The sequence below is a fragment of the Acyrthosiphon pisum genome, chromosome A1 (assembly GCF_005508785.2).
Source record: "Acyrthosiphon pisum isolate AL4f chromosome A1, pea_aphid_22Mar2018_4r6ur, whole genome shotgun sequence".
NCBI lineage: Eukaryota > Metazoa > Arthropoda > Insecta > Hemiptera > Aphididae > Acyrthosiphon > Acyrthosiphon pisum.
In genome coordinates this window covers 44,504,902-44,519,686 of record NC_042494.1, presented here as the reverse complement: position 1 = coordinate 44,519,686, position 14,785 = coordinate 44,504,902, and the positions used below count along the sequence as shown (strand labels likewise).

General features: G+C 30.4%; 1 protein-coding gene across 1 annotated transcript in view; it reads left to right on the top strand.

Moving 5' to 3' along the window:
* The window catches only part of LOC100571057 (discoidin domain-containing receptor 2), a 163,227-nt gene that overhangs the window by 27,333 nt on the left and 121,109 nt on the right, over window positions 1–14,785 (top strand). Inside the window, exons 2-3 of the mRNA XM_003247137.4 lie at window positions 4,608–4,689; window positions 13,720–13,889. Of these exons, the coding sequence (XP_003247185.1) occupies window positions 13,799–13,889 (91 nt within the window). The 5' untranslated portion in view covers window positions 4,608–4,689; window positions 13,720–13,798. The remainder of the gene's footprint in view (window positions 1–4,607; window positions 4,690–13,719; window positions 13,890–14,785) is intronic.

Sequence of the window (14,785 nt, the reverse complement as noted above, 5' to 3'; positions counted from 1 at the left end):
ACTCGATTACGACGTTACGGCGTACCTAAATTATAACGTGTAAGACATATATTCCATAGTAGTACTGAACATCATCTAATTTGTCCACGTGCCACTGTATTGCAATATTATAATAATATTATATTGTACACCACGATGGGTTGCGTTTTTATTGATTCGCGCCCTTTCTATAGGGTCTCCATTAACGGCGGCAATTTGTTCAGAGGGGTTAGTATATTTTAAGGGGTAAAGACCTTGTCAGGTGGAAGGAGAGGTTGTGCAGATATACCGTTGACGGTCAAAACGGCAACCGGCTACCGATTCTTACGTGTGATAACGGTCGCAGGGGGGTAAGTGGGCGGAACACGACGCAGACCGACACGCAACAACGGACCGGACGAATTCCGGTGAATGTTATTTGTTAAGGGCGGCGGGAAAAATACGTAAAAAATAAATATTATTTTAATAATAATCTAGTGTAAAAAAAAATAAACATAATATATACATCGATAGGTAGGTATGTTAAAGATTAAAATCCATAGAAGTAAAATATTATAATAGTCCATATTTTAAGTTGTTTTCTCGATGGTGGTTCTAAGCCGGCGTTTCGGTTATGCAATTTCAGTACACTTCAGAATTCCAACGCCGAGCACCGGCGAGTGTAATAATATTATTATACTTTCCCGTTAAAGTTTCATATTCTTTATTGCAGTTGGTGATAATATCATATTTTATTTATACATTTAATATTAATATATATATTTTTAATAAACAGTTGAAAATAATTTTATATTATTATATTATGTTTTTCTTTATTTTTATATTACTTTTTTTATACCATTCCGATTTTAATTCAAACTTTTTAAATTATTGGTTCTACTCAATTTTTTCGCATAAAAGAATTTTAGCGCCAAACTGAATAAAAAATTATGTATAATGTCTGGACGAATTTTATTATCTCACAATTATTTTTATATTTATTAAGTTATTATAGATCACATTATTATATTATAGTATATTTATTTAAAACTCCAAGTAAAGTTTCATAAATTACCACAAAATATTTCACTATACTTTCACTTTTGGTAAATTATAAATTACATTTTAACATTTAAAATACTGTTACAGTATTAAAAAAAAAAAAAGTATTATTCAAAGAGACCCGGTATTAATAAATACCTACATGGCAGTGTAATTTACAAAAATGATCCATTATAACAACGGGTATTTTATTATTGTGCAACAAAATAAACTTTTTAAACATCCTATGTACTTATTATACTAATGTAAACAATATATTATAATATAAAGGTACCTATATTTAAAAATACCAAACAAATAAATTTAAAATATCTCAATTGATTCGCAACTGCTCTAATTAAAAAAAAACAAATGGGTATAAAAGCAACTGAAAAATACAGCGATAAAATTTTACTTGACCTGAATCACACGCAATATAATACGTGACGATGTATCATGAAGGTATTGCTGCAGTATAAAAAATGCTTACACTGACGTATCCAGTACGCTTGCAAAACTCAGGAAATTTTGTGAGTGAAAATAAATTTCAATTCAAGGCAATTGAAAAAGCAGCGTATTTTTTCACGATTTAGAAAACTCTGATAAAATAACTTCTACGTACCTAGACGAATGTCATCTAAAATCTGTAAAAATTGTTTATTATTTTTAATTTATTGTGTGAAAAATGTTGAAACAGTGATTCGAAAATTAATTTCAATAAAAGTCTGGAAATATTTTCAATGAGCAATTAACAACTTCTATAGAATTGAAATTTTATTTTAAGTCTGTGTAATTTTATAAAACCATACTTAGGTCTAAAATCATGTCTAAAATAATTTAAGATAGTTTCTCGTAGGAACAAAATATTTGTTTTTTTTTTAAATATATTGATGACATAATATATGGTACGCTTGCCAAATACGGACACTGAATCAAATTATCGTTTATTCTCTACACAACTGCAGTACTATACTACGAGCGTTAAAACAGATGTATGTGTAATATTCTTAAGAAAATGTGCATATCCCCAATGAGTAGTTATATTATATAACTTGACATTTTTACTGGCCAACAATATCACTTCTGTTACCGTAAAATTAATATGTCTGTAATTGGGTTATTAGAAATGGTAACGATTACCGCAGATCACTCTCGAAAAAAGCTAAAAATACGATTTTTTTCTCATCCCATCGAATAATAAATGTATTTATACATAGGTATACTTCCTACGCGTATTATTATTTTTATAATTATACTAAGTAGGTTCAACTACAAAATATTTTCGGTTGGACCGGATATAGATGAGATTTTTATTTCGTATCGAAATGCATCGATTAAAAAATCTGACATCCGACGATTTTGGACGGTATACACGTATATATTTTGTAATGAGAAAAGCGGAAAGAACCTCTACACGACAACCACGCGTGTGAAGTGTAATATGAATTTCAGTGTTTTCCTATACACACACATACACATATACATATATACCGAAACGACGTTCTAGTTAGGGCGTATAATATAACAATAACGATATATAATATATATGTGGCCCAGTGTAATGTACCGATTCGTATTTTGTGCAGACATTATCAACCGATCTATTGATACGTTCACTGCTCGTACACATGTACGTGTATGAAGCTGGGTATACACTATATATATAATATATATAAGATACGGTTGCTTTCGAGTACAACTTACTGGATGAGTGTTTGTTTCGACCCTATTTACAGAGTAGGAAAATAATATTGTAGAACTACGATTGAAGTTAAATACATTGTAAATATCGTGATTAATATTTTCTCGCACCGATGGGAAATAGACCTTGGCCACGTCGATCGAATAATATTTGAGTATATTATAATACTATCACGTATATTATTTTATCAATCACTCGTATCACGACACCACATGTAATTGATGCATAATATCACACCTGATCTCGTTTGTCTTATAGGTCACGGTCCAAAATAAATAATAATATAACCATTAACACAGGCGTAGTGGGCTGCGGGCACCTCATATTGTTATATTATTACAGCTTGCCATAATTGCAACGATCGTATTCGCGAGTTATATGTGTGTCATTCTAAAATAGGTACTGCCACATCTGTCCTATATTATAATTATACGTAGGTACGATCTAAACCAGAGATGGTTAACCTTTTCGTATAGTTGTACGTAAAATAATATTATTGTATATTAAGTTGTAATTTTTTTTCCAGCTGCGCGGTACTGTCTGTATAAAATGAATATTTATAAAAAGAAATATAATACACGTTGCAGCCTTTTTCCACCACGGTGCTCAAAGTATAGTCGGCCGTTGGCAAATGGAAAAACAATTTTAATAAATCTTAGAAATTAGAAATTATTGGATAGTAAAAATAATTAAATTTCTTGAAATTCAGTTTGGCAAATCGTGCACGATTCACGGATTCCCCATCCGCCGCTGCTGTGGATATGTTCACCCTATCATGCGATGTTGGCTGTAATTAATTTGAGCACATAATATCAAATACATAACATTATAATCGATATACGATATTATATTGTTATAGAATGGGTGGGCGCGTGTGATTCCGCCGACGCTGAACGGGTCCGTCATAAATTGCCCAAGCCAATGTGTTTTCAATCGGTTTCTATTAAATGACTGTGTTGGCGAAATCGCCTAATGGGTTCCGGTACGATGATTTTTTTCCTCACTTTCGTCGCATATATATATATATATATATAAATGCGTGTGTGTGATTCGCGTGCCGTTTTATCAATTTTTATTTATTTATTTATTTTTTTTTGCACAATATACTGACCCCGTGCGAGAACGACGACTGGAATTCGTTATTACGGTCCATTGGTTTCCCTTATTCCCGCACAACTGCAGCGCAGTATATAATATATACGCCTCGTCTCTCCCATGCGAGCCTACGCCCCCCCCCCCCCCCGACCAGCCACTCTCGCTATATACGCGTCTACGAGCGACCCCGGAACGGAGAGAGCTTATATTATTGCCGCCGACAAGAATAACCACAATCAAAATTTCCAGTGAGTTAATTGCTGCGGTTTTTGACTCGAGTGGCAATGAGGGCGAATCTCGTACGGAAAACGAATTATATCGTTGATACCCATTTTGACATGTCACCGCCGCACAGCTGTAGGAAATACGGCGGGGGGAAAAAACACAAACATTGTTTAGCCATCATGAGTTAATTGCTAAGCCAATTGATTTAATTCCGGTTTGTATTTCCGTTTGTATTCCAATAAAAATACGTATAGACAAGTGATATAATGCAATGCAATTATTATTCTGCTAAAGATAAGACTAAAATTGCTTCGGGGATTATTGAATGTATTATGACGTACATTCTACTTGAAACGTTCATCTGTGAACATATATAGACACACAGTGAATATTTGAATACGTCATACCCAGCCATTGAGATATATGAATGTTTTATAATAATATTAAATATTAATTGAGTTAAAATCAGAAAATGATTAAATTGTTTGCATTCATTCGATGGTAATTTATTTATTTTCATTAATAAAATTACAAGTAATATTAAGCTTATAAGGAAGTTAATAAACAAATGTGTTTTTTTTTTCAGATATGTCACCAACGATAAAATTTCAATGCGTGTAAAATATTGACACTTCAAAGTTATCGAAAAGTCATAAATACATATTAAAGTACGTATACCTATTTTATATTATTTCATTTAAAATTAAATATTAAAATAAAAATAGAATAAAGTTGGAGCTTTATATGAACGGTTTTAATCTACAACAATTTTATTATTATACATTAAATTATGTTTTAAAATAAAAAAAAATTAACAGTTGAATTTTCATCATATTTTATTAATTAGGTAATGAAACTGCACATAGGTAACTTAAGTTTGTATTAATAACTTATTTATTAACTGAGAGTTCTAAGACTTTTTTCTTGAGAACAATTTAAGACCAAAAGATTCTTAAAAGAAGAAACATAAATTACACGAATTATAATAAAATAAGAAAGTATTAGTTAGTTTTGGTACTTAAAGGTAACTTTTTTATTTATTTATATTTTATTATACACGATATTAAAGTAAATAGTAGATTTAAATTGTTTATACTTCTATAATATACTTCTAATAAACTATAAAATTATTAATATATAATTAGAATAATTAAAAATAACTTGTAAATATATATATACTGGTAATTCAGTTCCTATACACTCAGTGTATTACACTGTATAAACAACGTAAAAAAACACTAAACTAAATTAGAATATAAAAAGGTGCATCTGTATCCCAATTACATTTCTATTTTAACAATTAATATAACATTAACGTGTTATCATTATTAGATTAGTAGGTAACGTACATTTGCAGGTACAATAAAAAATATTTTAGAATACATTGAAAATATAAAAACAATTTAGTATATTGTACCACTAAATGGTACCAACAATAAATAATGTAATTTTACGCGTTGATAATCTAATATAAATACCTAATTACAATTTATTTAAAAACCAAATTATTTACATACACTGATGTTTTCAGAAAAAAATTACAAAAAATAAACACACCCCGGTATTATAGCCTAAGGACAACTCACACAGTGAAATAAAAGTCCATGCGAGTGCCATATAGTAATATTGTAGGTATATTTAGGTAAAGGTAGTATGATTTTTTTATTATTTTATAGCTAAATATTCTTTTGGTTATACCGTAAAATTGAACATTATTGAACTTTAGAAGTAAGTACTGTTTACTACTCGAACTACCAAGTGAACACTATATAGTGTGGCAGTACATATTTTTTAATACTAAAATTCCAATTTTAAAGGATGTACGATATTATTATAACTTTTAATAAATTGCATTTTTATAACCCCACTGTGATAACAATTTTGATGTTTTGACTGGTTTGAGCAAAGTAAAGTTTACTTGATTTATTTTATTAGTTATCTACATAGATATACTTGTATCTCTTAGTTGCTAGATAAAAGTCGCTGCACAGAAGAATATTATTATGTATTGACTTGTACCTTGTAATTTAGTTTTTAGGTCACTATACGTATTGGATGTATATATTTCAGCGATAAAATCTTGATTCCTTAGAGCAATTTAAATTAAATTTAAATAACAATATTCTACAAAAATATTATTCGGTGGATGGGTTTTTTGTTCCGTGGGCTTTTTTTCCCGTGTAAATATTTTTCCGTAGGTTATTTTCCTTGGGTTTTTTCCGTGGAAATTTATTCCACGATTCAATAATTTCAATTTCAAATATAGACATCTCCCTTATACCAACTGCACATCCATAATATATTCGAACATAATATGGTACGCCGTAGGCCAATATGTACATAAACTCTTCATCACCGAGTGGGATAATTATGTTCGCAATATAGTAGTATCATTAGGTTTCAGTGTTTGATCAGGCGATGTCAGATATGTACATAGTCCAGAACGGCCTTCAACTGATGATAATATTGTTTTCAGGGCCAAACCCAAAGCCAATATTATATAATATATTATGTGTATATGTATATATATTTAGGGTAGATACACTCTCTCTCTATATGTATACATTAAATTATAATTTTCACGATTTTCTCGTGACTGGTCTGAATAAAAAATAAAAATAATAATATACATTGTTTACGCAATAGTAATATATAATAATTTATTATTATACATACTTACTATACATTTGCGATTAGGTGACCGTAACTAATGGCCGTCTAGATAGTAATAAATCAATTGAGTTAAGTCGTACATAACAATATAAATTAAAGAACAAAATATACATTTTTCAATTCACCAAAATCTTGAATTCTCTTAGGTATATAACCTGTGTTATTTATCCATTTAGACCATCGAATGCCTCTATATTATTTAAGACTAGTATTTCAACGGTTCAAAATGTTCTGCGACGCCTTTTGGACGTAAGTAAACTGGGGACCGAAATTTCCCTCGCACCGGTGTCCAGTTAATTTTGACTTTTTCCATTTGCGTAGTGCAGTGTGCATACGACGCACCCTCGGTAGTCATCGTCCCTCGGTCCTACCCGAAGGTTCTTCGTAATAATGATATAATAGTATGGCTATTATACTATAGTATAGTTTGAATCAACCATTATTTTATTGCGCACTTAGACGATTACACACACACACACACACACACACACACACACAAACACACACTAATAATCAGTGCCTGGACTTCAATGTTCTAACCATATGTATGCAGTTATGCACTTAAAAGCTCAAAGCACTACACCCATTCTAGTTTTGGATTTGCATGTTTTTACATCGATCATTATAATTGGTTATTAAATAGGTTACTTTAACTAGGTACTAAGCTATTCACGTAATCTATAATCAATACTTGACATTGTAAAATAAATTTATCATAACAAAGGTTTTATATAATGTAATGCTGCGAAAAACACAAAAATAAAAGATATTTCAAATTCAAAATAATTCATATTTAGTTTAATAAAACGTTGCATGCTGTATGAATAGACTAAATAGTTTTAATTTAATACTAATTAATGAAATGATTATAATTGGTATAATTTCATTGTAATTCGCAATTTTTATGCTTTGAAACGTCAAATGTCATTCATATAAATAAATAACAAACTTTCAATGAGGTTGTTATTTAATATTTATGGATAATTAATAGTATCAAATAATAAAAGTTCTGGTTTATGGCAAATTCCGGTTGAGTACCGTAAAATAAAAATGTTAATCGCATTACAAATTTACATTAAAAGCACGTGTTGTAAACAAAGTTACCTATATAAGTCGTATTGTAATAAGATCGAAGGTTCAATTGTATTACAATTCAAGGGTTCTATTGTTTTACTGTTTTGAATATAAGGCAAATTCAATCAAGTTTTTTGTTATAGAACATTAAAGTAGAATACGTGCAGAGGTGCAAGTACAACTATAGCTAATTTTATTTTTGTGTATTATAATAAATTTACGTTTACAATAACAATAACATAAACAAATAATCAACAGTGTTTAAAATTTAATTTAAATAAAAAATTATATGTCTTTCAAATTATGTAAATTATATTTTTAATATATCGTAATTATTTAATAAATAAATTGCCAACACCTCTTTCAATATTAAATACCTAATCAACATTTGATAAAAAGTCTAGCAGCTCAATATTATTTTTAGCCAATAGTGCTTCATTGAAGTAAACATATTTCGTGACTTATAATCCATTTGACCGTTTACCATCATATATTTGGCGATCCACTCCAAGATCCTACCTAGATGCACACAATGCACGTTTGAGTCTTTGAATTAAAATTTAACTAATTTACTTGATACAATTAAAATTAAATCTTCAGCATTATGAAAGTTAAACCAACAATACAAATCGGTGTCAGATAAAAAAAATATAGGGGTACTTTAATATTTGTTTCAATATTTTGATATATAGATGCGTTTGTGATAACAATCATCATAATACCAAATAATATGTATAATATTGCTAAATCGTCAATTATTACTTGTTTATGATGCATATTTATGTTTATTGCAGGCACGGTTATTTAAAACTTATTGCATTTAACATAGTGTTAATCTAATTAAATGTTTTGATTTTTTATTACTAAAAAATGTATATTTTTTTTTTAAAATAAATTGAAATTAACTATATAAATATATATTATATACAAACTTAAAATTATCCTTTTATTTGATTTAATAAATAATTCTTGAAATATAGTGTCAACGAATTGTCCAAGGGGAGCGGACCAAGCGTAAGTGCATTATAGAATAAAGTATTCCCCAGGCACAAAACAAAATATAAATAAATAAAATAATATCACGCATACATGCTGAGTTTTATCTTCAAGGACTGTAAGCAAATTGTACATGTATAATATGGTAACCATGTTTTTGCCTCATTAAAACTAAAATCGTTAAGCAAATACTAAAATGTAGAAATGTTAACCGAGCATAGACATTAAAAAAAAATAATATTTTTTGTGGGTAAAAAAAAATTGTAAACATAATTATTTTTAAATAAATACATTTTTAAATATTATAGAGTTGCTTTCATATTTTAATGTACTCATTTAAAAATTATTCTTTCTCTTACCACCTTTTGCAGATTTACCACGTTTTAGTACAAACTCCACCACGCCCTGTAAAATTATGATTTACTTGCGCTCTCGACAAAATGGTGTTTTTGTCGTTTAATTACGGTGAATAGTACAATTTAATAAATTATACTCTTTCAGTTCATTGTAGTGACAGTAATATTTGAGGGGTGTCCCAATATGTTTTGTTGCGGTTTCAATGACTGTATTTTTAAAATCATAAAGTGGACAACTTGTTTTTAAAGGTGCACCGAGGTTTTTGTTGGTCGAATAACAGTGTAGCTATAAATGTATTTTTCGTTGGTTCTTGTTGAAAACACTAGTGGAAAAAAAGACGTCTGTGCTGCAGGAATGCATTTGATAGATGACTTTTGTTTTATGGAGTATGGGAGGGGGTGTAAGTGAGAGGTGAAGAAAACCTAGGGTACCCAAAAAGGTCCTTATGGAAATAAATATTTCTTTTTCTCTTATAATATACATATTTATATTTTATATTTATACATATACGTTTTTTTTCTCATCCACCGGCCATAGAAAAAACGGGGTCGCGTCATTTCAATACTGCGTGCACGCCATTTGGCCAAGTTAATAAAATACCTCTAAGTAGAATGTATAAAGAAACTTCTGAACAACTCGTTCTCTACGTTTAAATTTATAGAATTTTACGTGGAACGAAGGTTATAATCTTATGACATTAACATGGGCCGAAATATCTAACGCATTAGAGTCGCTGGATCTATAACAGGATTAGTCTTTGAATAGGTTTCCATAAGTTATTAGCAAGGTATGAATTACCATATTTGATGTGGGCGTGAATTAAAATTGCATAGTTTTGGAAACAATGAATTTTAAACTAGAAAGTGCTTCACCGCGTCTATCGCCATAACCATTCCAGTCACACGAACGCCACTTTAGCTTATAATTTATGAATGGGCCATCTACCATTTTCTTCTGTGTATATAATGTATTTACGTGCACGTGTACGCATTTTAGCGAAAAATGTTGTTGTCTATTTCATCCATTGCCGTCGTTGCATTCCCGTAAAAGCTAATTCAATTGTGAAAAAATGTACATTTAATCCATAATTTTGCAGCGTCGTATGAATTGTCTACTGTACAGAAATCTCTTCAAAGCAAAAAAATTGTATTTTTAAATAAAATTAATGACGTTCTCCGGTTATGTTATATTTTCTCAGTACTTAGTTTTTTTCTTTTTATCTTAAAAGGTTGCAATAGTTGAGCATAAAAGATGTGTCAAAATACGTTTACTGTTGTTTAACAAAAGCTTCTTTTTTCCATACTGCACTGACCCTTATGCCATCACCCCCTTTACTTTACTACCACCGTCTGTCTACCGATCAACCCTTAATGCCGTCTGATCCTTTAAAAGGATGTGTCCGCAAAGGATGTCGGGATGGTGTAATGGGACCACCGATGTCCTTATTCTTTTGACTATAATGTGAGGCCAGGAAGTCATAATGACGGCATGCTTTTATTTCCTTCACATTGAATCGATCTCATTGCTAAATGGTTAAATCACAATATAAAATAAGTTCGAAATAAAATGGTAATATTATTAAAACACATGCAAGCAACACAGTAGTTATAGCCTACTTATAGGTGGTATAACATGCATTATTGTTGAAATCCGAATAATAATACTGTTACAAAATATAAAATATAAAATATACAACTCACGCAGAAGTATAGATATCGATAATCACAGTTTCCTGTGAAAATCACTTATTGTTATATGCATAACAAATCCATTACACTCGTCAGATTTCCATTATATCTAATCTGTAGCGCGTTGATTTATTTCCCTTCGATTTCCAACTTATGATTGAATAGGCTTTTTAATATTTTATATTGACTTAAGATAAACCTCTTAGCTTATAAGAATATAAGATTATAGATAGATAATAATATTGAATAATATACGTATTCTTTTGTATCGAACACTCAAACTGATCCATCACAATAAATGGTTATGTACACTATACACACATCGTTTATCACACTTTAGGTAGTATAATAGTGTGAATGTATAAGGAAAATTCAAATTTTTATGCAATTTATTTAAATCAAAATAATTTTGATGTGTTGTAAGTATTATGATTATATTTGATTGAAGAAGATGTACGATATAGGTATCTATAGAAAACAAAATACAAGTCTTTCAGATGCGTGGAATGCACCTAAACAATTGTCTGAGGTTAAAAGTTAATCAATACAATACACTGAGAATATATAAAATATAATAGTAAGAAAATATGTTTAATGAGGCAAAAAATTTTTTTTAACTCTACAAATATACATATACCTAATAATAGTAATAATAAAATAAATCAAACTGTATTTTGTTTTAAATAAATAATGAACCAATATAATAAATTATGATTTCAAACATAAGTTTAACTATCTTATCATTTAACACATAACGTGTTATGTTATCTGTTGATGTGTTATACCTATATTTAATAATTTTTGAAACTCTATCGTGATCGAATTCCCTACTATCATCGTCTATTTTTACAGTTTGAACAATTGTTATCTCACGTTAATCTTTGGTCGTTTCCAATTTCCTCCGACAAACAGTCCCAGGAGAAATTACTGACGATCTGACCAAACTTGAATGGCACTCTGGCATCTTCAATTCGTAGACCATTCTGTGGTTATATACTTGTTTTATACTGACTTTTTTTCCACGAAATCGATATTAAACGAACGCCATTATATCTTTGGTGAGCTTTAAAAAACACTTGAAAATTCGTCATTTTGTATTCACATTATTAGTTATTCCAAATAAACTTTTTAGTTATTCATATTTATTGGCAGGTATTGAAGTATTTTATTAATTTTAAATTTAAATTTCTCCAATAATTAAAAATTTAAAAAAATGCATACTCTTATTATATTCAGTATTTCAGTCATTTAAACAAATATTGAAATATATATAGGTAGTTTATAAAAAGACAATTTAAAAACCGTATAATTAATGTTTGAATTTTGTTGACTCCCTCTACGAATTACGAGTTTACGAATGCCTTAAAAGAAATAAATCACTTCGTTCTCGGTTAGTCATTAAATTTATGAATTTACAAAATTAAATAATACTGAATGTATGCATACATATTTTATCTGTGAATAAATAAATTTCACAGAAATAAGCCTATTTACGAGTGTAATTAACCGAACGTATTACTTACGGATTTATAATGTCTGAGATGATTTAGAAACCAATGAATGTAAAAATGCATACCTATAAACCTATTTTATAAAGCCAGGTGAACAAATATAATATTCTAAAATAGGATGAATAATTTCCGGTCAAAACATATATATCACAGTAAATAGTGAGACACATATATATATATATATTATACAAATATAAGCAAGCTTATGAAAAAAAAAGTCAACGTTATTTGGTTCAGTTAAAGTGAAGTTGTAATTTAACTAACTCAACTCTAAAAAATCTTTAAGTAATAATTATTTTTAATTAGATAGGTACCAAGTGTTTGTACAATATCCAAAAGGTTTAAATAAGACATGAATAAATTATTATTTCGTCAAACATTAATTTATTTTCCACAATAATATAACCTATCTTAATATTATGTCTGTGCATTAATCTTACAATAGATGCATACAGCTGTAGTGCAGTAGACAGTGGTTAGGCAATTACGTGTTAGTATATCAAATAAATTATTTAATCGATAAATATTAATCGGTTGATTTAGATTTAAAATCATTAAATTGTACAACATGATTAGATACAAAAAAATATTAAATGCATTTTTAATTTTAACTAAGGTATGTAAATTGCGTATAAATATGTGTAACCTATACGTATAAATATGAGTTCAATATTATGATATTTTCATATCATTTTTCTAATAAGGCGAATGAAAAAAAGCAATATTTCGATGGAAACTGTAATCATTTATACACAATTAAAACAGCCACCTTTATGTATTTGTTCTATTGTACATACAACAGTATATATATACACCTAATACTATGTACGTCATTACAGAACGTGTGGAAAGTCTGAGTACGAGGCTATCCTGTACTTATATTGTTATATAATATAGTTATGGTATATATTTTGTTTCATGTATATAATATATTACGATACTGACACGTACACAAAAAAAATCGGGGGTGGGGGTGGTCTATATATATAAACAATTTACACAAATATTAATTTTCGGGGGGAGAGGGTTGAACCCCCAAAACTCTCCCCTGTATACGTGCCAGTTATGATATGTGCCACAGTCGTCAGTTACATTACATGTGATATAAATATTCATCATCCGCGTCTGCATTTTTTCGCGTAGAAACGCAATATGATATTATTTATTTTGTTATTATTATTATTATTATTATTATTATTATTGTATACCCAAATATCAGAGAAAACCGGTGACTGTGCCGGCCTGATGGCTATAATATTATTATGTTGTATCGTTCAACGATGTCTGCAGTATGGTCTGTCGTTTATATAATAATATATATATAAATGTATAAAAAAATGTATATTATTATTATTATTATTATTATTATTGTACGAACGCTGTGTTTTTGGTTTTGCAGTATACACACGCTGGGACAGCAAGACGACGAGGGGAGGAAATAAAGGATATAATATACGAATCACCACCGCACAGCCATCATGCGACGCGGAGGGGTTCGTGATTTTTCCATCGTCCTGGCCGTATTCACCGCTTGTTTTATCGGCCAACTGACGCTCGGCATCCACATAAGTAAGTCGTATATAACAATATTATATATTACATCGGTACACCTCACCGTCATCGCCGCAGTACGGTATATATAATATAACGTCGTGAGAGAGAAGCGGTCCGAGTCCATCTGGCGAGAGATCGTCATCGTTCCCCGCGCGCTTTATTTGCCGCGACCACCATCGTCGTCGTCGCCGGCTGTTGGCCACCCCTTTGCTCGCTCAATCGCAATCTCTCTCTTTTCGTCCGTCTCGCTCACTTCTCCGTATAGGTTAATAACGAAACAATAAAAACTTTTCCTGCGCGAGTGTGCGGTGTCGCTATATATGGGTAGGTGAGCGTACGGCGAGAGGGTGGATTTTTCACGTCCAAACGCGCCCGCGGACGATCGTTGTCCGCACGCTCTATATACCCTGCACGGCACACGGTTCCGGAAATCCGATTTCGGGGTCGGTCGGTAGGTGGTGAAATTTTAGCGGTCTCCTCTCCCCTTCCCGGAATAATAAAGCCGTTTTGCTCCCGTAACCATTAAATCCAAAGTGCACCACCGTCGTCACCGTAGTGCAGGATATCGTATAACGCTCTGTATATATATCCCCGACCATTCCTATATTATGTATTAGGTAAGCACTCGGCGTCTTATGTTATGCTATACCTACGCTGAGCGTCGCGTTTTGGTGAACGTCGTGGTCATGATCGGCATGCGTATTTCGTTTTATTTTTCTTCTCAGAAACGACCGGTTCAATATGGACCATGAAAACTGCATGTAAGAAAAAAAAATGTCCAAAAAACACACCATACTAAATTAATATCAACCTAATAATGATAATTTTCAAATATTTACGACCAACCATAATTGTTGTAGCCACTATCTGTAGTATAGTATACTCTTAGTACTGTCGTGGTTAAAATGTTC